Here is a 27,280-nt window from a genome sequence, read left to right on the forward strand (position 1 = left end):
TCAAAGGTGTGTTGTACTTACCAGATTGTTTGAAAAAGTGTGTATAATAATTACTGTTCTTCATACTTACTCTGCCAGATGGTGTTGAGACTCTGGATTCTGGATGGCTGACATGTCAGACTGAAATACGATTACGTTTGCATTATTCTGAAAAACCTCCTGTCTCAATAACAAAGAAAAAATTAAAAAAATCTAGATTTAGGTATGACCATGTGAATTTGTTACTTAAACTGTTCATTTTTACTAATGCTGTAGATTTCTGACCTATTTGTTTTTAGCCTTTAAGTGTATATACTAAGAACATAGCACACATATAGATAAGGTTACATTTTCTTATTGAAGGGTCTTGTGAGAGTGAACTGCTTCCCTGACTCAGATTGTTCCCTGACTCAGATTGTTAATATTAATTGCTAAATTTGAAAGCAGAAAATTTTTCTATCTAGGTAAGTGATTTCCAAATGTATATACCTTTGTGGTTTCTAGCATTCAGAATTTTTTTTTTTTTAAGGATTTTGTGTATTTATTAGAGAAAGAAAACATGAATGTGAGCTGGGGGAGCAGAGGGAAAGGGGCAAGCTGACTGTGCAGAGATCCCATGATCCTGAGATCATGACCTTAGCTGAAACTAGGAGTTGGACATTTAACCAACTGAGCCACCTAGGGGCCCCCATTTAAAATTTCTTAGTGTAGCGATATTTTGTCTTAAAATTGATATGACAGAAATGAATTTGTGCTAAATGAGGGGATAATGGTATAAACAGAGAAAAATGACTATTGGGAATATCCTTCAGTGATCTGAAGTGTTCCTGTGGCTTGAAAATGAAAATTTTTTCATGAAGAAAGTTAACAGTGATCATGGCAGTTCCAGATTAGTTTCTTCCTAATTCTGTATTAGGAGTAGATTTCAAGCTTTGTGTAAATAGCTACATAGTGGGTAACTTGATTTTTCTGTAATGTCCATCATATATACCTTTAAGTGAGCTGGCTTCTCAGTGACCCAGGCAGCCCTATCATTTGAGTTTTTATAACTTAGGGACTGAGAGTTGTAAGTTTTGGTATGTAATGCATCCTTTTCTGACAAAATGTCAGGGTTGGGTTGAAAGGGCCATTTTCAGCAACTGAAGTAATCAATAATACAGTACTTAGTGTCTTTATAATAAAACTTAAAAAATACTGTAGGTAATAACTCATAAATGTTTTGTAATAACCGCTTAAATACTGTAGTACTTATTCCAGTCATAAAATAAAAAGGAACAGAGTGGGTAGCATTTCGAAGTCCTTTGCATTAGCTATTCTGAGAAGTGAAAGGTTTTGGGTGTATCTTATCTTTGTTCATAGTGCTTCTAGGCCTTTTTCATACATAATTGAATCCTTTTTTCTTTTAAACTTTATTTATTTAGGGATTTTTTTTGCAGGAGAGCTCCAATGCACCCACATGAGACCCACCCTGACCCCCCACCTAGGGCGGAGGGGCAGGCTGGATGGCTCAGTCAGTAAAGCCTCTTGCTTTTGGCTCCTGTATTGATCTCACTTGGTGGTGAGATTTGGCTCTGTGCTTGGGGTGGAGTGTTTACATAATTGAATCTTTTATTTACATGGGAGAAGAAATAAATTGTGTTACAACTATAAAGGGTCTTCTTAAAATAAGAATAAAACCTTGAGGGGTGCCTGGGTGGCTCAGATGGTTGGGCATCTGTCTTTAGCTTAGGGTGTGATCCCAGGGTCATCTGGCTCCCTGCTCAGTGGGGAGCCTGCTTCTCCCTCTCCCTCTGCCGTTTCTACTGCTTGTGCTCTCTCGCTATGTCAAATAGATAAATAAAATCTTTAAAAAAAAAAAAAGAGAGAGAGAGAGAGAGAGAGAGTAAGACCTTGAAATAACTGTAGAAGATAAACCAGATGGTTGGTTGGGCTTACGAGGATTTTTTTCTTTCCTTGACTTAAGTTAAGAAATTAATAGATAATTAATGGTTGGGGTTCTGCTTGCAGATTTCTGATTGCAAATGCATACTGAGTCCTATACCATTCTTGTTTATATAGAAGTTATTTTGAGTGTTAGTATATATTATTGTGTTAATCAGGCTTAAATTGGAATATTTTTGTATAACCAAACTTCGGTGGGCTCTGCAAATTAAATAACTGATTGCTGTTGAAATAATTGTGTATGGAGTACCTGGCTGGCTCAGTCTGAAGAGTATGTGACTCTTGATCTCAGGGTCGTGAATATGAGCCCCATGTTGGATGGAGAAATTACTTTAAAAAAAAAAAGTGGTAAACTTTATTAAAATTTGTGTTTAACTAGAAATTTGTGTTCTGACCACCTTTTCCTCCCAAACTAGTATTTAATGATAAACTAAACCTTTATGGGGTAGGAGATAAATTGGTCTGCAAGAATATCAGGACTTTAAAAACTTAGCAACAGCTTATGCATTTTAAATAAAATGCTAGACATGTTGTTCTTTCTCATTATCAGCAAGTTTTTAAAAAAATTTTTTTCATTACCACTAAGTTTTAAACAAGCTTCTCATTCAGTTTACTCTCTCTGTAAGTGGAAAGAGATTATAACCATTATAGAGCTGTTTGAAGAAAACATTTAATATAAATGACTGAAATTTTTTCATAAATCCCTTTAAACTTGAATTTATTTATTTTTTTGTAAAATAAAATTTACAAAATTTTTCTGGTAACATTGCTGTTTTCAGAATAGTTATTTTTATCTTTGTACCTTTCTTGCTTATTTATTACTGTCCAAATGTGGTCTCTCTTCATATATCCTGGTGGAGAATGTTCCTTGAGGTTCACTAAAAGAATTAGTTATCCAGACCTATTCTTTATGTAATTTTTAAATTTTTTTTATTTTTTGAGAGAATAAGAGAGAGACTGTTCAAGTGGGGTGGAGGGGCAGGGAGCCCCATGTGGGGCTCAAAGCCAGGACCCTGAGATGATGACCTAAACTGAAGGCAGATGCTTAACTGACTGAGCCACCCAGCTGCCCTGTTTGTTTCATTTAAAAAGTAGTTATATGGAAGTACATACACACATGTAAAAAATGTGCATGCATACAAATAAACATTTAGTGTACTATTTTTTAAAAATAATGTACTTTTCACAGAATACCTGGACACACTGTGGTAAGGTAGAAGAAAGGGGAAATTTCTTTAAAAATATTTTTTTCAAAATTATTTTTATTAACATATAATGTGTTACTTGCCCCAGGGGTACAGGTCTGTGAATCATCAGACTTACACATTTCACAACACTCACCATAGCACATACCCTCCCCAATGTTCATAACCCAACCACCCTCTCCCTATTTTTAAAAGATTTTATTTTTTTATTTGACACAGAACACTACAACGAGAGAGGGAACACAAGCAAGGGAGTGGGAGAGGGAGAAGCAGGCTCCCCACTGAGCAAAGAGACCTGTGCAGGGCCTGATGGGATGAAGACCTGAGCTGAAGGCAGATGCTTAACCACTGAGCCACCCAGGCACCCGAAAGGAGAAAATTTTTAATTTACAGCCTCCTACTCTAGTCTTGTAATGTACACTAAGAGAATATGGTTTCAGTATTATGCTTGTTTTTATACATATATTCTTTTGTGAGACTTTTCAAAAGAAATTGAGATAGCCATATATAAATGAGATAATAGTAAATGCCTCTATAGAAAAAGAATTACTGATAACCTTAGATACAATGAGCATTTATCTTGTTTTAATTCTTTGCAGAAATACATGTAGATAAAGACATCAATATCTTATAAAACATAACTAACGCCTTAACCAGTAATACGTGTAGTCTCATATAATACCATATTTTTGTTACTTGAAGGATTAGCATATTCAGGGTGCACTTTTAAAGTTGGTGTTCAGGTAACATTTGTATGAGTTTTCCTTTTCCATTTTTTTTTTTTTTTTTACATTTCATTATTTTTTCCAACGGTGTAGGGTAAAGCTGACATTAGAGGGCCTGGAAGAAGATGATGATGATAGGGTGTCTCCCACCGTTCTTCACAAAATGTCCAACAGCCTCGAGATATCCTTAATAAGCGACAATGAGTTCAAGTGCAGGCATTCCCAGCCAGAGTGTGGGTATGGCTTGCAGCCCGATCGTTGGACAGAGTACAGCATACAGACAATGGAACCAGATAACCTGGAGCTAATATTTGATTTTTTTGAGGTGAGTAATTATTTCATGGAGAGAGTTGAGAAAGAATGCAGGCATGGGCTTATTTTTAAATGTTTTGATTTTTATTTTAGTCTGAGTGTAAATCCATGATTCATGCATCCTTTTAGATGTTTATTTTTCTATACATTTTAGCAGGCTTAAAAAACTTGGGAGTTGATAGACTCAAGTACTATAAAAAAAAGTCTCGGTTGAATTGATGTTTTACATCAAGACCAGATGTCTTAATGTTTATGCCTGTTCTTTTTTTTTAAACCAACATGGGGCTTGAACTCACAATCCTGAGATTAAGAGTTGTGTGCTCTGCTGACTGAGCCAACCAGGCGCCCTTGTACCTATTCTAAGTATAAATGAATAATATACAAAGGAGCCTCCAAGGATAAACAGAGGGATGAGCAGACTGTGTAACTCTTGATAGGCAACCCAGGACTCAATATGATTGAGGCCTCCTCATGACTAAAGTGTGTAGCTTATTGAGGCATTTTATTATAAGAATTCTTAACAGTGGACTCATTTTTGCAATTTCACTTGATATTGTAAATATGTAGCAAAAAAGAGTTGCTGTGAAAATTGTGCCAGGTTGTTCAGAATCTGCTGCTAGCCTTCCAGAGTTACTCATGACTCCTAACACTAGAGCCCTCTGACTTGGTGGCTGTACAAGTGCTCTCGTCTTCACAAGTTTTGCTGGGTTCTTGGTAATGAAGGTCCTTGCTTGATTGTGCCCAGCTAGTGGTTATTGCTTTCCTTAGATTCTTGATCTTTGGTACTTCCACTCCCATTTCCTTTAGATGAGGGCACCCAACCACAGTTTTGTGAAAATAGCAGAAGACAGAATGGATTTAACCCCACAAGTAACATATGTTACACTTGTCAATTAAAATTATTATACTCTTTGAGTTATTTAATTTGATGATGCCTTTATGCATCGCCTTTGCTACTGGCTTTTTGGCTGCTTTGCATTGTATGAAATTTTAAGTGTTTCCTTTCAGAAAACTATAATAAGGAACTTTTATTTTTTAAAAAACCTATAATTTGATCTTACCTAAGTAAGGAGATCTGTGGGACTTTATTGTTAAAATGTGAGGTTTTCGTTGAACATTTCCTTATTTCTTAAGGATGTACCTTTTAATACTCTTAAATGTCCTAACTTGCTTTTCGTTTGTTTAGCAATTTTGGAAATACTATTTTATTTGTAGACTGGGCTGATAAAATATCCAGTGTAATGTCCAAATGAGTATTCAGTTTCCTGGAGAGTTAACCATCTCTTTATGTCCTCTGTTGGAAAGCATTTTTAGAGAATATAATACACATTAACGGCTCAGTACAGGTGTTTGTTAGTCTTTGAATATAAAGATACTTAGAAACTTTGTCAGTGTTTGAAATTCATCTGATACATGTTAGAGAATCAGAAGTGCCAATCACCAGAGTTATGACTAATGAAGTACTATATAAAATTTTCAAATATTATATACTAAAAGAAAATGTATCATTTATTTTATAAATACTCTATCTAAATTACCTGAATATAAATTTGATTCCTATTTATTACTGATCTTCTTCAATAGATTTTGGATTAATTTTAAGGGAGTTTTTTTACTTTCAAATGGGAAATACTGAAGTGTAAGAATATGGATTATTTTAAACCTCATTTTTTATTTCAGGAAGATCTCAGTGAACATGTAGTTCAGGGTGATGCCCTTCCTGGACATGTAGGGACAGCATGCCTCTTATCATCTACCATTGCTGAGAGTGGGAAGAGTGCTGGAATTCTCACTCTTCCCATAATGAGCAGAAATTCCAGAAAAACAATAGGCAAAGTGAGAGGTAAGCTGGGAGAAACAGAGGGGCCCTTTATAAATGAGCAAAGATTAGATTTGAATTTTGGTTAGTTAATTTCGAATTGAGCTTTTGGGAATGGTGTTAAATTATTTGTTTATAGAATATTATCTACTATAGTAGCAATAAGGGGCATCTGTGAAATTTTCTGGAAGCTTTGCTTTGAATCGGTTTTGGCGTGTTACTTGTTTTCTGTTTGATAGAGATTGATAAAGTTGGTTCAAGTACTTAAATGTTAATACTATTTAGATGCTCATTGTGGCCTTTTTAATCGGCTTTATCTTTATTTCTCCCCCTTTTTTCTATGGAAGTTGACTATATAATTATTAAGCCATTACCAGGATACAGTTGTGACATGAAATCTTCATTTTCCAAGTATTGGAAGCCGAGAACACCATTGGACGTTGGACACCGAGGTGCAGGGAATTCGACAACAACTGCTCAGTAGGTTGAATATTTGAGCAGCATCTAGTGCTTGGTAGCTTGTGCATGATAAGGCTCCGTTGGGTTGGCCCACTGAAGGTCAGGGATCCTTTATTACCTGGGATTTAATGTAATTCAAATTAAGTAGAAACTCTCTCATAAGACTCTGGACAGTCTGTCTAAATTCTACTAAACTGATGCAAAGAGGGACATTAAAACAGAAAGCCAGGAGGAAAAGCTTGATGCAGGAAGCAACCTGAATCTCAGTGTGTGTGTTGTGGTCCCAACTTTTCGCGTGCTCCCCTTTCTGGGTCTCAGTTTCCTCACCCGTACTTCTTGGTATCATTTCCATACTGCTGTCCTGCCGGGTCTCAGCCTTTCCCGTTCTCCCGGTCTGCCAGGATTAAATCCTCTGAGGCACCATTGCAAGGAGCAAGTCTTTGTGTTCTACTTTATGCAACTGCAAAAGGTGGTTTTCCTTGACTGGCCACCTTACTGGGGGAGGTATGTGTGGCTGTGGGATATGTTTATATTTGGCTTATACGTACTTGTCATTAGAGCTTGTTTTTATGGAATAAATGCATCACCAAGTGATGGTCACAGTCTTAATTTGGGGATGGCAGAAGTAGTTTCAGAATAGAGAATTTTGAACTGGTTCCATTGTTAGAGACATAGTTGGCTTCTTTATTTTTATTTTTTTAAGATTTTACATATTTATTAGAGAGAGACAGCAAGAGCACAGGGAGGGACAAACAGACTTATCCCTCCGACTCCAAGCACAGAGCCTGATGTCAGCAGGGCTCCATCCCAGAACACTGAGATCCTGACCTGAACCTAAGTCAGGCGCTTAATGACTCAGCCCTCCAGGGTCTTCAGTTGGCTTCTTTATTACATTTGTTTTCTTTATCCTTTCTATAGTCGGTGATAACTGTATATCTATATATTTCTTCTCTTTCAGGCTTGCTAAAGTTCAAGAAAATACTATTGCTTCTTTAAGAAATGCTGCTAGTCATGTAAGTGACCCTCTCTTTTTTTGAAAACTTGGGACTGTTGGTCCAAAGGTAGCAAAGTAGAGAAATGTGGGCCTGGGTAGTCTGTTCCATTAAAAGCTTATAAAGGTTAAGTAGGTTAAAAATGCATTCTTCTGAATATGATTCTAAGCGAAGGTAAAGTATCTTTGAGCATTTGTTTTTAGATTCTTGATTAGGATTGTGATGAAAACTATAGAATCATTAGCATCTTTGTTTGAGATTACAAGGGTTTTTTTGTTGTTTGTTTTAAAAGATTTTATTTATTGGGACGCCTGGGTGGCTCAGTTGGTTAAGCAGCTGCCTTCGGCTCAGGTCATGATCCCAGCGTCCTGGGATCGAGTCCCATATCGGGCTCCTTACTCCACAGGGAGCCTGCTTCTCCCTCTGACTCTGCCTTCCACTCTGTCTGCCTGTGCTCGCTCTCACTCTCTCTCACAAATAAATAAATAAATAAATCTTTAAAAAAAAAAAAAAAAAAAAAGATTTTATTTATTGAGAGAGAGCAAGAGAGCATAAGCAGGGGGAGGGACAGAGGGAGAGAGAAAAGCAGGCTCCCCACTCAGCAGGAAGCCCAATGTGGGCCTCAATCCCAGAACCCAGAGATCATGGTCCCTGGTGTAGGCAAACATTCAACCGACTGAGCCACCCAGGAGCCCCTGAGTTTACAAATTTTGAGTGATTGGGACAAGAAAAACATTCCCCATTAAGCACTGGTTTTCATTAACTGAATATTGTCTCATTCAGATACTTTGGAAATAATGAGTCTATTTTTTAGCTTTTCGTTTTTTTCAGCAACTACAACTTGACATTTTTATTATTTTTTTATTTTTATTTTTTTAAAGATTTTATTTATTTATTTGACAGACAGAGATCACAAGTAGGCAGAGAGGCAGGCAGAGAGAGAAGTGGAGGCCAGCTGCCTGCTGAGCGGAGAGCTCGATGCAGTGCTCCATCCCAGGACCCTGGGGTTATGACCTGAGTTGAAGGCAGAGGCTTAACCCACTGAGCCACCCAGCCGCCCCCAACTTGACATTTTTAATCAAGAACCTGAGATTTCCAGGTCTCCCCCTGCTGCCTTGTACCTGACTGAAAAGCTTCATGCTCTGAAGTTAAACTAGGGAGGAAATGGAGGAACAACTCATTCTTTTATTTTCATTTTTTCCACAGTGTGCTCCGCATGCCTTAAGCTTTTGCCTCTTTATAAAATAGTTCAGCAAATAAACTTGATTAGTGTGATGTTTAATCTTATCACTTATATGAGCAAACATCTATTCCAAGACATACTTTTTTCATATTTGAGCATCTCTACAATTGGTAAGGGTTTTACTACTTTCTTAGCCTTGCATCCTGGTATCATGGGCAGCATTTTTTCCTCTTTCTAGTGGTATATGAAGCATTTTATAATTCATGACATTTTACATTAATTATTTTAGTGTTTAAAAATATGAATAGTGGATTTCTTTGCCTTTTGTTGAAAGGATATTAAATCTATGAGTGTTGGGCTCTACTTCATTATTTGGAACTGGTTTTCATGGTAGCTAATAACTATTCTATACATTGATTTATTCTGTAAACACATGAAGATCATGTTAACGAACTTACAGTGTCTCCATGCTTTTTTTTTTTTTTTTTAAAGAGAGGAAGGTTGGGAGAGGGAGTGGAAGGAGAGAATCTTAAGCAGGCTCCACGCCTAGCACAGAGTCTGACACAGGGCTTAGTCTCACATCCTTGAGATCATGACCTGAGCCAAAATCAAGAGTCGGTTACTTAATTGACTGAGCCATCCATGCATCCCTCTGTGCTTTTCGAGAGAAAATTTCATTAAGCTTTTTTTCTTCCATGTTCTGTTGAGATCCTTCGTAAGTCATATAGATCGCATTTTAGAATGCCATATGCTGGTTATTAATGGCTTGTTTATTTTAATACTAAAAACATATCCTTAAAGGGGTTCTTTGTGTTATTATCTTACTCCTTAAAGCTTACACATGGATCTAGGGATCAGATTTTATCTCTTAGTAAAATTACCTTCCTAAAGGGTGGTGATCCTGTAAAGTTAAACATTTTAACTACAGAGCTATAATTTGTTTAAGGATTGCAGGTTTTGTTCTCTAGTAGAAATGCTTTGTGTTACTGTCTTGTTTATACACTAGAAGGAGCTAAACTTATTTCCTGCTTCAGAAGTCATCAAGGAAATAGGCTCCTTTGATTCTGGTCTGTGATCCATGTGACCTCAAAAGTTGGACACCCTTTTCGTGACCTAAAGCTTGGGGACGGGTGGAAGCATATCATCCATCCTTACACAAGCACTTCTCTAGGCTGCAGTAACGTACAGAATGCTCAGACCTAGTTTCCTTTGATCCCAGCCAGCTTTCTTTCCGTGAATGCACACCTTTGTGGGTCAGTTTATGTTCTCAGCTTTATTTGGATTAATTCCTGTGTCAGAATGGTTCTGACTTGGAAAAATGCACCCTTAACTCCGTGTCATCATCCTTCTTCCTTTTGACACTCTGTCAGGAGATTGGGCTTGTGCGGCACCATTCTTGACCCCCTTGCTTCTTTCTGTCTTTTCAGCAGCACCTGTCATTTCCTCTTTACTCTGCTTCTGGGGTTTTGCAAGGAAAGGCTGTAAGGTGTGCCGCCCAAGTGCACCAGGGTGCAGAGCTGAGACAGTGGCTTCTTCCTTTAACCTCCTCATCTTTGAAGGTCTGCTGCCTATGGTACTTAGGGGCAATAAGGCATAAGGTGACCCCGCTCCCTGTTCCGGCAGGCTCTGTTTATGCTTATAGTAGTAGCAAAGGTGACAGGCTGGCTACTGCCATAGAGTGGCCCTAGAGTGTGTTCAGATGGATCAGTGTGCCCATGTTTTTGCCAGAAAAAAAAATTGCTGTGCTATTACAGTGAAGAATGATAAAAACATTATAAGAGAAGAAACTACTTTTTAGAAAAGCTTAAAGCATAACATAATTCATGAGGAAGTTTTTTGTTTTATGTACAGGTCTGTGAGTTTATAGTGAACAGTAAATTTCTAATGTCCTTGTAGTTTTAGATGTATTGTGGGCTAGATAATGTTTTTCAAGTACTCATTTCCTTTATTTCTTCTAGGGTGCAGCCTTTGTAGAATTTGATGTACATCTTTCAAAAGATTTTGTGCCTGTGGTGTATCATGATCTCACCTGTTGTTTGACAATGAAAAAGGTATGTTGAAATTCCTTCATTTTATTTTATTTATTTTTTCGGAGAGGGACGACAGGGAGAGAGAATCTTAAGCTCTGTGCCCAGTGCAGAGCCTGACACGGGGTTTGCTCTCACAACCCTGAGATCATGACCTGAGCTGAAATCAAGAGTTGGTCACTCAATTGACTGAGCCACCCTGTTGCCCCCAAATTCCTTCATTTTAAACTCTTACAGTTAGATAGGTTTAAAGGCTAGGAAGTTTATTTTACATATATGCATACAGTTATTTATTAGAGTTGACCAATTCATTTTTGGGGGCAATTAATGCCAGTTCTTTCCTCTGTCAAGTTCCTGTAACATTGAGTAAAGAGATAAGAATAATAATTGCCTGGAGCAGTGTCTCTGTATTGCTGATTTGTTTTCTTCTACTGTCTAACAAAGGAACCTTCCAGGTGGCTTCTGTATCAGTCTGCCACTCTCCCTGTAGTAAAGCAAGAGAGGAAGCTGTCACAGTGTCTGTTTTCTAGCCTCCCTTCTAGTTTTGCCTCAAGCTTGTCCTTAGATTTTAATAGGTTAGTATGATTTGGCCAGAAGAGAAGAGCCACAGTGGAAAAGCACTTTCAAGCAAATGGAAGAGGGCCTTAGGAAAGGGGTGTAGATTTAGGAGCTAGGGGAACGTGACAGACTTTTGAGTCAGGAAGGGAAATGTTCAGAACTAAACCTCTAGATGTAAGTACCTGATGTCAGGGGAATTGAAGAGGACAGAGAGGCAGGGGGAGTGGTAATGTGGTCAAAGGTACAGTAAGCCTGGCCCAGAGTAGAGATAGAATGAAGAATGGCACAAGGGAGGAGAAAGTCCAGAAGGAGATTTAAAAATTTAAAATTATTGTTCAAACATAATTGTGTAATACTTAAACTTTAGTGTATAAAGTAACCAAGTGATTTCTTAAGAACTTTCTAGGTTTATTTGGCATTTTCTATTAAACTGTTGGGTATTGTTTTCTGTTGAGGTGATTTAACATTAAGGCTAGTTTGCCAGCATACAATACTTTACCAGGCATGATTGTTGTAGTGTACATGGTAAGGTGCCTGCCTGCTCATGGATTTGAATCAGTCATGGGGGTTTGGATTGCTATGATGTATGAAAAAGCATGCTTTCATTTCTAGAAGTGGACCCCCCTGTTTTTGCATTTGTGAAGGGGCTAGGCTATAAGTCTTTCTTGGTAGACCATAGGGTCTGACCCTTCTTGTCCATAGTCTTAGGAGAGGGAAGGAGATACACCTATTTAGATAATAGAGGTAAAATAACTTAGTAGAAAAAGAGGAGATTGTTTTGCCCTGGGAAAAAAAATCAATGCAAAAGTGGACAGGAAGGAATGGAGCAGAAAGATCTTTATAACCAAGATTGAGGTTAATGAATCAAGCTGTAATTTCAAAAAACCTATGAGAGTTAATGGAAAAGTATTACTGATCCTGTTTTCACCAGACTTTATCTTGTTCTTAAGTTGAATCTGGATGAGTTAGAGAATGAAAGTAAAAAATTATATGTATTTTTAGTTTTAATTTTCAAGCTGCTATTTTCCTTAACAAAATCAATTCATGTACATTATAAAACTGAAGAAAATTATGAAATGAAAAATAAATCTTTCTTTCCCCTTTGTCTTTGGTCACACTCCCTTACTCTTAACAGTTTCTTGTGTGTCTTCTAGAAGAGCCATATGTACAGGTTTATACCATATGTATGTGAACGAATAGAAATGTAGTAGATTTTAGCACATTTGTTGGCTTGATGATTTATTGGTGGTCCGTTAATGCATTTCCTTAAGGTAGGGGTGCCTAAATAGTGTGATGTTTGATAGTAGTAAACTCATAAAACGGGTTTTTTCATGGGGAAAACATTTGTAATAGATTAGAGTTCCTGTTAAGTATTACTACTTAAGTCTAAACAGACTTTTTTTTTTTCCATGACCATTGAAAAAATGTGGCTGTTTTTAAACCAAACTTAAGTTTAAAAGGTTTAGAAAAGTTTAGAAACTTATTGACAGAAATTAATCTTTGTATAGTACTTGTACATGTTGATTGCCTGGTCATGTAGCATGGATATGCATATGTCAGAATGTCAGCAGTATGACAGGAAGTAGGGAAATGACTGATTCCTGGCTCAGTATGTCTGCAGGGCCCTAGCCTCCTCCCAGCTGCTTTTTTCTTCCAGGCGCTCCCACCTACATCAAAAACAAAAACCAGAATTTAAGAGCTGGAAGGTGTTTTGTTTGTTTGTTTGTTTGTTTGTTTTTTAAGGGGGGCTCCCCTGCATGGGCTTGCTGTGGGCTCTGAACATTTGTTCTCATCATTCACTATGTTGGGATGTTAGACCTGTCTAGGGTTAAATATTCAGTAATAATTTGAGGCCTATTTTTCTCTTTATTTTCTATTTAGAAATTTGATGCTGATCCAGTTGAATTATTTGAAATTCCAGTAAAGGAATTAACATTTGACCAACTCCAGTTGTTAAAGGTAGTAATGATACATAAAATGAAAATGATCTTTTAGTTTTAGAATGATTTATACCTTGTTTATGTTCACTTTCTGCATGGAGATGACTATATATTCAGCATCAGTAGACTGTATGCTTGGTTCTCTGTTCTAGTAGGAAGAATGGGTTTGTGCTACTCCATCTGTCTTTAACAGTTTCCACAGACCCCACTGATTTTGCATATGTGAAGAGGCTAGGCTGTAAGTCTGTGTGTAGACCATAGGGGCTGACCCTTCTCATCCAGTCCTAGGTTGCCTCTGGTGTGCATTAGCTCTTCTTTATAGAACTGTTACAGTTGACCTTTTATGCTCTCCTTGGTTTTTATACTTCCATTACTAGGATCTTTGTATGTATGTTTTTTATACCATGTAATTTTATACGATTACTCTTCCTGTTTTCACTAGATACCTATATAAATGGTTGGTTGAGTATAAAGAGTTTCTTAAGAATTTTTATATTCTTCCCTATTTGGGTATTTGATCATGATCTTAGATGTATGTGTACACATGTAAAATACATGTAGTGATTAGTGATTATTCTTACTAAACTGATTTAAGTCTACATTTTATGGTTTTCTTACTAGCTTTTCAAGTTATAGTTCTGTTAACCATATCTTCATAAACTAAGGCTTTTTTTCTTGCATTTTATGTTTGTGTGTGTGTGTTTTCTAGCTCGCTCATGTGACTGCTCTAAAATCTAAAGATCTGAAAGGTATGTACCAATATGGAGGCACCATTTTCATTTTGTAGTTAACATGTATATGGTATTTCCTTCTTTTTTTTTTTTTTCTTTTAACATACCCTTGGTCATTTTAATGAATATAATATTGGGCTGTCTAAATCATTTTATAGACATGAAGTCTTTATATATATTCATTTTCAGATGCATTTATGTCATGTTTTAATAATTATGAGTTTTTACTTTTAGGAGTTTTCTTAGCTTGATGATCAAAACTCTCTGTAATTTTGTACCTGTCATTTTTTCTAAATGTTCTTTTTTTTCCCCAATATATATTTTTAAAGATTTTATTTATTTGACAGAGAGAGAGAGAGAGCATGAGCAGGGGGAGCAGTAGAGAGAGAGGAAGAAGCAGGCTCCCTGCCAAGCAGGACCCTGGGATCATGACCCGAGCCAAAAGCTGAGGCTTAACCATCTGAGCCTCCCAGGCCCCCCTTTTCCAAAGATTCTGAACCTAAGAACAAAGTGGACGATATATAAAGTATGAAAGCTGGCCCTAGAGCCAGGAGTTTGAATCCAACTCTGACATTTACCAGCTGTGACCTTGGACAGGTTACTTTACTTTAACCACTTTGTTCCTCAGTTTCCCTGAAACTTGTCCTGCCTATAAAATCCCTTTGTGATTGTACTTTACTTGGCACTCTCATAGAACTTCATAGTTTGTGCCATTCATTTGAGGTTTAATGACTCCTTTTTTTTTTAATTTTAAATTTTTTTAAATTTCTTTTCAGTGTTCCAGAATTCATTCTTTATGCACCATACCCAGTGTTCCATGCAATATGTGCCCTCCGTAATACCTACCACCAGGCTCACCCAACCTTCCACCCCCCTCCCTTCCAAAACCCTCAGTTTGTTTCTCAGAGTCCACAGTCTCTCATGGATCATCTCCCCCTCCAATTTCCCCCAACTCACTTCTCCTCTCCATCTCCCCATGTCCTCTGTGTTATTCCTTATGCTCCACAAATAGGTGAAACCATATGATAATTGACCCTCTGCTTGACTTATTTCACTCAGCATCATCTCTTCCAGTCCCATCCACATTGATATAAAAATTGGGTATTTATTTTTTCTGACGGAGGCATAATACTCCATTGTATATATGGACTCCATTGCAATTTGGACCATATCTTCTTCATCCGTTCGTTTGTCGAAGGGCATCTTGGTTCTTTCCACAGTTTGGCAACTGTGAATGGCTCCTCCTTTTTTTTAACACTTTATTCTATGTATGTCCTGTCTCTTCAACTAGAATATAAATCTCTCTAGGGTGGAAAACATGTTTTTGTATTCCCCAAGACACTTAAAATGCTCTATATGTAGTAGGTGCTCGTTAGATATTTATCTGCAATTGTGGTAACAGGGTGGTTGGAATGACTTTGTGAAGATATTGTAAAGTGTTAAAGACTCCAGGGGTTATCCCCAGAGCACTGATAGGACTTTGTAGGCTTTGTAGCTATTTCACGACTGTTAATAACAAAATGAATGTTATTTATTATTTTTACTCTTACTTATTTAGTTGGAAATTTTTATATGACTTTAGTCTTTGTAATACACAGGGCTTTTTTTTCTTAACAAAAGAAAAGTTTAATAATTAGTTTGATATCAATTATTTTTTTCCCTCTTGGAAAAAAATTCTTAGGTGTCTTGAGATATAATCTATTTTTAATTAAATGGTAGTGTAGCAAAAGCACAGTTTTAACTTTTCTTTATATTCTCTTAATTTCTAACTTCTGAGCTGATTTTAATATTTCAAAAAGAAGCCTTAGCACGAGGACACAGCTTTTATTTTATTTATTTATTTTTTTAATATTTTTTTATTTTTAAAAGATTTTATTTATTCATTTGACAGAGATCACAAGTATGCAGAGAGGCAGGCAGAGAGAGAGGAGGAAGCAGGCTCCCTGCTGAGCAGAAAGCCTGATGCGGGGCTCGATCCCAGGACCCTGGGATCATGACCTGAGCCGAAAGCAGAGGCTTTAACCCACTGAGCCACCCAGGTGCCCCAGGACACAGCTTTTAATTCCATTGAGAAATAATGAATTACTGCTGGTGACTACTTTGTAAAAAGTAGTATTACAGTGTCTGTAAGAAAGTACTCAACTGTTGGGGCCTCAAACTTGGTGTTACTATGAAATGTGGTAAACTAGTTTTCATAAAGGATGCTTATTTCCTTCAAAAATACTGCATATGAAGGAATCTCATAATTACCTTTACATCTCTCTCTCTCTCTCTCTTTTTTTTTTTTTTTTTTGTCCTGAGAGTTTAGGATAAGATCTTAGTGATAAAATAGTATCCTATCTACTGAGTTTTTATAATTTTAATTTTCAGAATCTGTGGTTGAAGAAGAAAATTCTTTTTCTGAAAATCAGCCGTTTCCTTCTCTTAAGATGGTAAGTTCCTTAGGGAAACTAGCAAAGGCTGTCTCATTATTCTGTTGTAACCGAATCAGTTATTTTGGTCTCTTAGATGGGCACTAAAAAGACTGTGTCAAAGATAGCATTTATATAAACTTGTCATTCTTTTTAGAGAGGATATATTTTTGTATGGTGTATGTATGCTACTTTTTTTTAAGAGTAATTTCTCTGCCCAAATGAATAAAAATCCTCATCTCAATGGGTTAATTTGATAAGAATGGGAAATTCACATATTTCTGTATATAAACAAGAAATAGAGGGCACAGAAGAAGGGGTGGGAGGGACTGGTGATGGTAAGAGAGCATTTTTACAATATTTATTCATTCATTTATTTTTTTTTTTTAAAGATTTTATTTATTTATTTGACAGAGAGACAGTGAGAGAGAGCATGAGTGAGGAGAAGGTCAGAGAGAGAAGCAGACTCCCCGTGGAGCTGGGAGCCCGATGCAGGACTCGATCCCGGGACCCCGGGATCATGACCTGAGCCGAAGGCAGTTGTCCAACCAGCTGAGCCACCCAGGCGTCCCATTTTTACAATATTTAAAACTGTCCCTGGGGCACCTGGATGGCTCAATCAGAGGAGCATGTGATTTCTTGATTTTGGGATTGTGAGTTCGAGCCCCATTTGGGTGGTGTAGAGCTTACTTAATTAAATAAAAACTTGGAAAACAAACAAACTGTTCCTTAGCTTTTAGAGAGAAATGAGATTCTCCAGCCAAAGAAAATAACTACCCTCATTACTCAAAATGAGACACAAATTTCAAGAATTCACTTGAAAAAGTATAACAAATACTATTACAAAGATTTAAAAACTAGACACAATTCATACAGGAATCCGCTGACCAGTATCAATCAAGTCCCTGTGGATGCCAGGCTCTCCTTGCTCATGCTGGGTCTGCTTTCTTTCCTACTGGCTCCATCTCTAACTTCTTTTCTTCTCCATTGCCTTTTTCTGGTGATGTCAGGTACACTAGGTGTCTTAGGCAACAGTTCATCATGATTATTTACACAACAGAAAAGAAGCTATAAGAGAGCTCGTAAAACATGATTGGAATAATTTTCCAGATTTTTATGATGCCCAGCCAAGTAACGTCATTCCTTCTGGTTCAGAAATCTGAAATCATTTGGTTCTGAAAAATCTCTTGATTCCTAGACTTGTGATTAAAAACAACTTTTAAAAAAAATGTGTATTGGGGAGCCTGGGTGGCTCAGTGGGTTAAAGCATCTGCCTTCGGCTCTGGTCATGATCCCAGGATCCTGGGATCAAGCCGCACATTGGGCTCTGCTCGGCGGGGAGCCTGCTTCCCCCTCTCTCTCAGCCCGCCTCTCTACCTGCTTGTGATCTGTGTCGGTCAAATAAATAAACAAAATCTTAAAAAAAAAAAAAGTGTATTAACGGTTTAACATTTACTTAGCCAAATACCTTAAACACACTTTTGTTCGTGTACTTTGGCACTGTCACTATAATTTAATCACAGAAATTTTAAAACCAAAAAGACCAAATAAAATCTGTGTATTTATTTATTTATTTTTTTGATTTATTTGACACACAGAGAGAGCACAAGTAGGCAGAGAGGCAGGCAGAGAGAGAGGGGGAAGCAGGCTCCCTGCCAAGCAGAGAGCCCGATGTGGGACTCGATCCCAGGACCCTGAGATCATGACCTGAGCCGAAGGCAGCGGCTTTACCCACTGAGCCACCCAGGCACCCCAAAATCTGTTTATTTTTAAGAGAGGTAAAGAGAGTGCTCAAGGCGGGTTGGGGGAGGACGAGCAGAGGGAGGAAGAGAATCTTAAGCAGGCTCAGGCTCAGCATAGAGCCCTACTCAGGGCTCAATTTCACAACCCTAAGGTCTTGATCCGAGCTGAAATCAGGAGTCGGATGCTTAACAGACTGAGGCACCTGGGTGCCCCTAAAAGTCTCGATTTAAAGGAGAATCTTAGTAAATTTGATGTTTAGCACTCTCAACACTAACATACACTATTGTCCTTATTTTTCTAATGTTGCATTAGTCCAGTAAAAACGTGATAGGTACATTAAATAAAATAAGGCTAAAGGTATCAGAGAAGAAAGTCAAAAAGCTCCACATGAAATTGAGTACACAGTTTTAGGTGCTGTACTTTCCATGCAGTGGGTTGGTGTATACCCCAGAGCTATGCTGGTGGAAGCATTTGAGGTGAAAGATACACCTTTTGATGGTAGTGCATCTGCCATCACTGACACTGCCCGAAATTGCTGCTTTTGTTGTTTAATTTCTGTCGACTTTCTTATTTGACTTAATCATCAACCAGGATGTCAGTTTGGGTATGAGAAAAGATAGTGGTTTCTGCTGAAGGCACAAAACATTTTATCCATACTTAGTGATATGTTTTACTATAGGTAGCATTTTGTAATAATTCTCTTTTCCTTTTTTTTCTTCTCTTATTCTGTTCATCTCACCAAAAACAAAACAAAATTCACCTCCAACAAATAAAACTCTAGGTTTTAGAGTCTTTGCCAGAAGATGTAGGGTTTAACATAGAAATAAAATGGATCTGCCAACAGAGGGTAAGTAATCCTTGAAGTAATGCCTTCTTCCTCTCTCCCCCTCATTTCTTTAAATGCATTTATTCCCATCTCCTTGTTTTAATGGAAAAGTAAAGCTGAAATCTTACTGTGGCTTCTCCCAACATTATTGGACCTTTTCAATAAAGCATCCTTTATCCTTATACTATATATGAGTACTTAAAAGTAATGATGAATGTATCGTAGTGTAAATTTCAGTTTACATGTGTCTTGTGTGAACATTAATATGGATTATTCTGAATACACTTATAAAATGAATGTGAAAACTGGGCTGTTAACTTTATAACTGATTAGTTTTTGTTTTCTTATTCTCTATCTAAATATATATTTTAAATAATTCCCTAAGCAGTGTCCTGTTAGGTGGCAGTAGTAGATAGTAATAGTTAACCAAGAAAAGAAATTTCCGTAGGTGTGTTGTAAATCATTCCCAGATTTAGTCTTTTTTTTGTTCAAAAGTTTATATTGAAAGTGAGGCATTTTGTGGGTGCTGGGTTCAAGTTGTGAACAAATAATAAACCTTACCTTCTTGGAACTTACAGTCTAGTTGAAAAAAACAATTAACTGTTGAATATATCAATGGGGATATGTATAAATGGTTGGGATGCATGGGAAGAGGGTTCTTGGGCCTGGGGGTTGCTGAAAGGGTTTAATTCAGGTGTGACTAGGCAGTCAGAGCAATATCCTGGATTTCCTTTGTCAGAATACTCTATAACTGCCCTCAAATCTTGCTTTCTAAGTAGCTGTTTATGATAACCTGGTCCCAGTTAACATTGTAAGTGATTTTTCTTAATAGGTGATTTTTAGTTTTCTGAGCTTTTAGGATTATTTTAATGACTGGTATATAAAACATCTAATATTTGAATATCAGCAGGGCTCTTAGTGTCTTAGCTGTATTTAGAGAATATTTTTATTATTTGTTAAGGGTACTTCATATGACTTTAAGAGCCAAAGAATGAAGCTTTTAATTTAGTAATTAGTAATTACCTGGATTTTGTTGTTGTGGGGGGCACCTGGGAGGCTCAGTTGGTTGAGCATCCAACTCTTGATCTCAACTCGGATCTTGATCTCTGGGCCATGACTATAAGCCTTTACGGGGCTCAACACTGGGTATGAAGCCTACTTTAAAAAAAAAAAAAAAAGTTACCTGGGTTTTTTGGTAATGAATTAGCAAATGAAGTCCTTTTGTCTTATAGTTCATGAAGATTATATAAATATTTTATTTTTTAAAAAGATGTTATTTATTTATTTGAGATCGAGTATGAACATGGGTGGGGATAGTTTGGGAGAAGCAGACTCCCCGCTGAGCAGAGAGCCTGATGCAGGGCTCCATCCTAGCACCCTGAGATCATGACCTGAGCCAAAGTCAGACGTTTAACCGACTGAGCCATCCAGGCACCCCATATAAAAATATTTTAAATATTTTTAATATTAATTTATTCTAATATTTTATTAGAGTGCAGAGTTCCAGAGTTTTAGCTTTTATTTTGTTAACTTTATTAAAGCAAAAGTTTATTGATGGTATAATCACTTTGTATATGTGTCTTTACCTGAATTGCGACAGCTACACAATCACTAAGTAGCTGTGTGGTCTTGGGCAAGTTACTTAATCTTCTTAGGCCTTTGATTTCCACAGGTAAAATAAGAGTTAGATTAGGTGATCTCAAGATTTTTTTCTGGCACTATGATTCTAGGGTATCTAATGACTTTTGTTTTCCTATTTCTTCTACATAGGATGGAATGTGGGATGGTAACTTATCAACGTATTTTGACATGAATCTGTTTTTGGATATAATTTTGAAAACTGTCTTAGAAAATTCTGGGAAGAGGAGAATAGTGTTTTCTTCATTTGATGCAGATATTTGCACAATGTGAGTAATAATTCAGTTTTTTCACCCTTAGATAGTAGCTGGGATTTAGGGTACAAAGATTGTGGTTGAAGGTAGGAAGGTTGCCCAGACTTCACCCTTGACTTGACCTCTTAGGTTACATATGTTTTCACATCCCTTTAGGTACAGGATGCCCTCCCAACTCCTCCAATGAACTCTACACCCACTGGATCCTAGTACCTCACACCCTGTGTTTCATTTTATAGGCATGTAACATCTTCCTTATGAACTCATAAGCCTTCAAAGGCTTTTTTATTGCCCATTCTGAGAATCTTTCAGCTCTTGTATAGAATGGTTTAAAATCTTTCTTTCTGATTGACAGGTGTAATACATGTTAATGGTGATTATATCTCAATAATGGGATTATGCTCTTTTGGGGGAGGTGGTTTCTTTATATTTTTAGAGTTTCCTAAAATTCTAAAACAATATATTAGAATTATCTCTCTGATGAGAAAAGTATTTTTAAATTGTCTTTTTTAGGGTTCGGCAGAAGCAGAACAAATACCCCATATTATTTCTGACTCAAGGAAAATCTGATATTTACCCTGAACTCATGGACCTCAGATCTCGGACAACCCCCATTGCAATGAGCTTTGCACAGTTTGAAAACCTCCTAGTAAGTTATGCTTGCTTTTTTTTTCTTTTACTTTTTTTTTTTTTTTAAAGAAATGTCTGAGAGCAGTAGTAAATATGTTTTCATGTTATTTTACACATCTAATTGGTTAGTTTTGACACTCTTATAACAAGCTGAGAGCTCTACTTAAATAAGGATATTAGATCTCAGACTGAAAAGCAGTTAAATGAGCAACAAAATATTTTCTTTCTGGCCTAGGTCAAGTAAATTTTTATAGGTTTTTTTTTTCTTTCAGTCTTTTTTTTTTTTAAGGTTAGTTCGGTTGACATTTAATATTGGGTTTTGGTGAGTTTTTGTAGATTTCTGAGTGTATTTTATGAATCATCTAAAATGGCTGGACTGAAAAAATATGTTAGAAGTTTTTCTTCCAATTTATTTTCCGAAATTTAAAGTTCTAACTTTTTTTTCTCTACTCACTCTACTTTGGGGAACACTGATGTAGATTATGACCTTTTAGCATTTGCAGTTAGTAAGTTATTTTTTCATGAGTAACTAATTTTTCTTCTTTTAGGGGATCAATGCTCATACTGAAGACCTGCTCAGAAACCCGTCCTATATTCAGGAGGCAAAAGCTAAGGGACTAGTCATATTCTGCTGGGGTGATGATACCAATGATCCGGAAAACAGAAAGAAACTGAAGGAACTTGGAGTTAATGGTCTAATTTATGATAGGTATTTGTTTTTCATGAAAAGTTTCTATGGATTGTTAGAAAAAAAATAGTTGTTTTATAAAATTAAAAATAATATTAAACTTAGTTAAGTTAAAATTCTGTAGTTCAGCTTGAGGTTTATCTTAACATTTGTCAGTGGAATTTTTCAAACTCTGGAGTGTAGCACAGCCATGTGGGAAGCTTATTAAACATTTGGATAACTGGGCTCTATATCAGATGTAGTGTCCTCTTGAGGGTTGGGGGGCTATCTCCCCCATACCTCTCCACACCAACTTTCTTGGGGATCTCATCCAGTTCTGTGTCTTTTCATACCTTTATTCTTTAAATTTTTTTTTTTAACCTCCAACCTGTGTGTCTTTCCCCTGACTGCCTAAACTTTTATATCCAGCTATAAATACCTAACCTTTCTATAGACTTCCCGATTTCAATATAAATGACAACTCTGTCTTTCTGGTTTCTCATTCCAAATCCTGAGAGTCTTTTGTGGCTCTCATCTTAAACTCATACTTTAAAACCAGTCGGACAGAATCTTTTTGATTCTGTCTTCAGAATATAACCTGAATGTATGCACTCACCATATTTACTACTGTCACTGTCTGCTAAGACAAGCTCATTTCTCATGTGGCTTATTGAAGTCTGTCTGCTTACCATCCACTCCTTTATCTACGCCTCCTTGCTCTCTGTTCCCAGCGCGGCAGCCAGAGGGGAGCCTGTTCTAACTGAAGTCAGATCCTGTTACTGCTTAAAACTCTCCCACAGTTCTCTTTGTCACCTAGAGTAAAATCCAAGGTCCTTTCAAGGCCCCACGTGAGCTGATTGACATCTTTCTTCCTCCATCTCCTACCCCAACATACCCACACAAACATAAGCTCCACGAGGACAGGCTCTTTGCCTGTTTTGTTCACTTCTGTATCTCCAAAAGTTAGAACAATGTGTGACATGCAGTAGGGGCTCAAATATTTGTTGAACAAAAGTTTTTTCCTTTTTTAATAAGCTCCCTAGGTGTTTATGATAGAAATTTGAGAGCCACTGATCTGAGAGATTAAAAGATTTCTTAATATAAAGAAAGTTTGGGTTAGGAGGGATGTCATTTAGTCTGTTAAGAGATTAGCAGGCTTTGTAATACTTGAGCAACATCATATAAAGAATAAGTGATGAAATTCTTACAGGCCTGCTTTTAAAAATACTTCCCCTGAATTTAGTTCACTTTACTGTTTGTCCTGTGTAGTTAATATCACTTATGATAGACCCTTCCAACTAATTAAAAGAAGATAAAATTTTTGCAGTAACCATTTGAAAGAAGTGCTGGCTTTAGCAAAATTTTTGAATATTTTTCCTGGAGGAAGAGGAAGGAATGATTGCAAGTATATTCAGGCAAGAAAACAGTTTGTGAGACAGATCCTTTGAAGGGCCTTACTTGGTTGGAACCAAATTGTGACGTGTAATGGAGAACAGGAAGATGCTTTGCGATATTAAAGGCCCTGAAGAAAGTGAGCTCTTTCTGGCCTGGGTCAGTAAGAATAATTTCAAAGAGGAAGCCTGGATTTGGATTTTGAGAGTGGCCGTTTGCTTTGACAGGATTTGAGTTTTAGGCAGAAGCAATAGTGTGACTCAGGGCAGGACTGTGTCAAAGGTGTGGAAGCCGTTGAGGAAATAGCCTAGGACAGGGCTTCTGCTACGGTCTGTTAGGGTTGTATTTACCTGCAAAAGTTTGGGGGTTTTTTAAATGTTTTAATTAAAGAAGTGTGTGTATATGCAAGGTTTACAATAAAAACCAACAGTTCCCTATGCCTATCCTTTTCATTGTTTTTAGCTGAGTTCTTGTGCCTGAATGTTTTTTACTGAGAGAGAGAGAGTGCGCATCACATGCAGGCACGGAGTTGGGGGGCATAGGGAGAGGAAGTCTTAAGCAAACTCTTGTCCAGTGTGTGGAACCTGTCTCATGACCCGAGGTTATGACCTAAGCCAAAATCACGCTTAACCAAATGAGCCACCCAAGTGCCCCACCCTAATGGGTTTTTTTTTAGCTGTTTCTTTTGGCACATAATGTGGTTATGCTATTATTTTTCTTATTGTCAAATCTAGACATAACAGGGAGGGTTTTGAACGATTCATGATTTTGGAGCCTTTGATCTCTTTTACGTTGGGGAAATTGTTGATGAGAGTGGGTGTTTTAGTTGATCAAAACTGATTTTTTCTCTTCTTTCCAAAGTCAGTAACATATAGATTTTACATTTAATCATGGTTTTATGGTACATTATGTTTTGATGCTGATATTTGGAATTTTTGCATTTGTGATAAAGAGTAAGATGACCTTTAAATTTACCTTTCTCAACTGGTTGTTGTCTCATTTTGGTACGGGGAAAATACTGCCTCAGTAATTAGGCAGTGTTTCCTCTTTTTATTAAAAAAATTACTGTGCTCAAATGATTAAAAAATAAATCCAGTAGCAAACACCCCCATTTAAAGTAAAGAATGTTATCTTTAGCTTTGAGGTCTCCCATATACCTCTCCCTAATCCAATTCCTTATCTCCTCCCTCAGATAAAACTGCTTATCAGATTATTATTCTCTTTGTAAAAATTTTAAATTCTGTTTCTATCACTAAATAATATACTATCTTTAAACTTTATTTGTACTTTTTTCTCACTTGTGGTAATATTCTTAAAATTAATCTATTTGTTGTATATACCTATAATTTGTTCATCTTTGTGGTTATATAATACTCATGGCTATGTCTCTATTACAATTTATTCTGTATGAGAACATTTAGGGAGTTGCCAGGTTTTTGCTTTTGCAGTGTTTGCTGTAAACATTGTTGAACCAGGCCTTCTAGAAAATATGTAGAGTTTCTCTAGGCCAATGACTTTCAAACCTTCTTGACCCAACCCAGCTAGAAATGCATTCTACACTATGACAAGGTGCACACATTGATAGGTATATCTACAAGTAAGTACCTGAAACAGAATTTTAAAAATAATGGCCCTCCGACATTTTCTGTTTGTATGTGTACTTTTGAAATGCTAGTCCATTTTGCCACTGGCCTTCATGTTTTTAAATGCTAGTCTTAACTTTCAAAGTTGTTTTGCAACCAACCCATTCCATTGTAAGGTGTCTGTGGGTCATGTATTGGAAGAGTATGTAAAGATTATGGTCCTGTGGAGTGGATGGTTCTGTATCCCTTGGTTCTGTACCCATTGTAGCCTGCTACCAGTTCTCAGGAGGAGGCCAGTGCATAACAAACTGTCTGCCTGACAGTTTATTATCATCAACACATGGTTAAGCCATGTGTAAGTAGGATTCTGAATCAGGCCTGGTAGGGCGCTCTGTCCTTAGGGTACAATGCTGGTCCAGTGGCATTGGCCCTCTTGGAGTGATGGTAGTCCCACACACGCCTTCCTTTTTACTCAGACTGCTCCTAGACTCACTGACTTCTTTGGGAACCGCTGTCATACTGAGTGAAGACTGCTCCCCTACTGCTCCTGTGTCAGAGCTCCCATCAACTGTAGTCCTGATCTTTCCCCTTTCCTGTCATTTTTATGGAACACATCCTTTAGTATCTTCTTGAGAAAGGAAGACATGGAAGTAAATGTTTGGTCTTGTGTGCCTGGAAGTATTGTGGCTGGGCATAAAATTTCGTGTTAGGAATAATTTTCTTTTAGAATTTTAAAAGCATTTCTGTCACATTCACAGTTTCGGTGTTACTATTGAGGAGTGTGAACTATGTTGACTTGTTCCTGCACATGTGATTTCTTTGTTTCCTATCTGGAAGCTTACAGAGTCTTCTTTTTGTCACTAGTGTTATAAAATTTCATAGAGATGGATCTTGGTGTGGGTCTCCTTCCATCCCTTGTGCTGGGCACACAGCAGCCCATTTAATCTGTTGATATGTGTCTTTGAAGACACAGAGATTTTGTGAATTATCGTTTGATTTTTGTCTCTTCTGTTTTTCTGGGTTCTCCCTCTTTCCCGCTCGTTATAGAAATCCTTTAGTTTATATACTATTCACTCTTGGACCAGACTTCTAATTCTTATGTTTTCTATTTCCTATCTTTGTCTTTTTGCTCTACTTGGAAAGATTTTGCCAACCTTATCATCCACCATTCTATTGCGTTTTTTCTGTCTTCAATTTTAAGAACTGTCTTTTTTCTCTGAATGCTTTTTTCTTCTACATATAACATCCTGTTTTGGCTCAGTGAACTATTTCTGTGAAGGCATCAAGGACTTCTTTTGTGTCTTTGGAATTTTTTTCTCTTTGACTCACTATCTTACATGTTAGAAGCTTTCCTCGGTTGTTGGGAAATCCTTGGTTCCTTCTCGTGGTAAGAAACTGGGATCTAAATACTTGTTGGAGGCTCCTGAATGTGTGAATGGGGCTTGTTAACTTGGAGTTCACTGAGGGGTGATCTGGGTGGCCTGTTTGGTCATAGTTCTGCTGTCAGTAGATTTAGAACTTTACTTTTTGGCTGACCAGATTCCTCACAGAAGAGTCTATATAAACTACCTAGAGGACCCAGATCTGGCTCCCAGGGTTCTTGGGATTCAGGTAAGGGAAGAGAGCTGGGGAAGGGAGGGCATGTCTCTGAATTTTGCATGTGTTATATGTATGGACTGTCTCTAATTCCCCTGGTGCTGGTGGCTTTTGTAAAACGCCCAAACCCTCACCTGGTCTTCTAGTCCTCCATTCCAAGAGGTTTTCTGTTAAGCTCTCGAAATCAAATCAACCTAAGTGGGGGAGCGGGGTGCCAGGCAGCCTTCATGGCAGGAAGTTAGAAGGAAGGGAGATGCTTAATGCTGCTCAAGAGCCTTTACTCATCCTCCCTGTTTTAGTTGCCACCCCCCTCTTTCCCCAGTTCTAGGGGAATCTGGTGCTGCTTTTAACTCAGCCTTTTCATGTTTTCCACTACTGGCTTGTGGCCTTTTATGTTCTGCTAACTGAAACACTTTGTTATTATTTATGCATCTGTTTTCCAGCTTCCAAAATTTTGTTGCTGTATGTCTCTTTTTTTTTTCCCCCATACGCATGGATTCTTTTTAAATCCTTTTATTTTCTTTTTAATGGGATATACAGAGAATGCATAGTTGCTTCTGATTTTGGTCTGATATCTTGACCCAGAGGTCACTTCTCACTCTCTTAGAAATTCTTTCCTACTATGATGTCACAACGACCTCTGTTGTAGCATGAGTTGCCTGGCCCTCA

At 37.3% G+C, this 27,280-nt stretch overlaps 1 protein-coding gene across 5 annotated transcripts in view; it reads left to right on the plus strand.

The window, feature by feature from the left end:
• GPCPD1 (glycerophosphocholine phosphodiesterase 1) overlaps positions 1 to 27,280 on the plus strand; it is a 67,595-nt gene that overhangs the window by 36,347 nt on the left and 3,968 nt on the right. For 4 of the 5 annotated variants that reach the window (XM_082744429.1, XM_082744428.1, XM_082744432.1 and 1 more), the window contains 13 exons: positions 79 to 202; positions 3,944 to 4,175; positions 5,843 to 6,005; positions 6,329 to 6,461; positions 7,399 to 7,453; positions 10,574 to 10,666; positions 13,082 to 13,159; positions 13,850 to 13,889; positions 16,242 to 16,303; positions 18,807 to 18,872; positions 20,622 to 20,758; positions 21,257 to 21,392; positions 21,922 to 22,082. In XM_082744429.1, coding sequence (XP_082600555.1) covers positions 79 to 202; positions 3,944 to 4,175; positions 5,843 to 6,005; positions 6,329 to 6,461; positions 7,399 to 7,453; positions 10,574 to 10,666; positions 13,082 to 13,159; positions 13,850 to 13,889; positions 16,242 to 16,303; positions 18,807 to 18,872; positions 20,622 to 20,758; positions 21,257 to 21,392; positions 21,922 to 22,082 — 1,480 coding nt within the window. The remainder of the gene's footprint in view (positions 1 to 78; positions 203 to 3,943; positions 4,176 to 5,842; positions 6,006 to 6,328; positions 6,462 to 7,398; positions 7,454 to 10,573; positions 10,667 to 13,081; positions 13,160 to 13,849; positions 13,890 to 16,241; positions 16,304 to 18,806; positions 18,873 to 20,621; positions 20,759 to 21,256; positions 21,393 to 21,921; positions 22,083 to 27,280) is intronic. The other variant, XM_082744431.1, reaches the window with a different exon arrangement.

The sequence above is a fragment of the Mustela nivalis genome (assembly GCF_964662115.1).
Source record: "Mustela nivalis genome assembly, chromosome: 8".
NCBI classification, from domain to species: Eukaryota; Metazoa; Chordata; class Mammalia; order Carnivora; family Mustelidae; genus Mustela; species Mustela nivalis.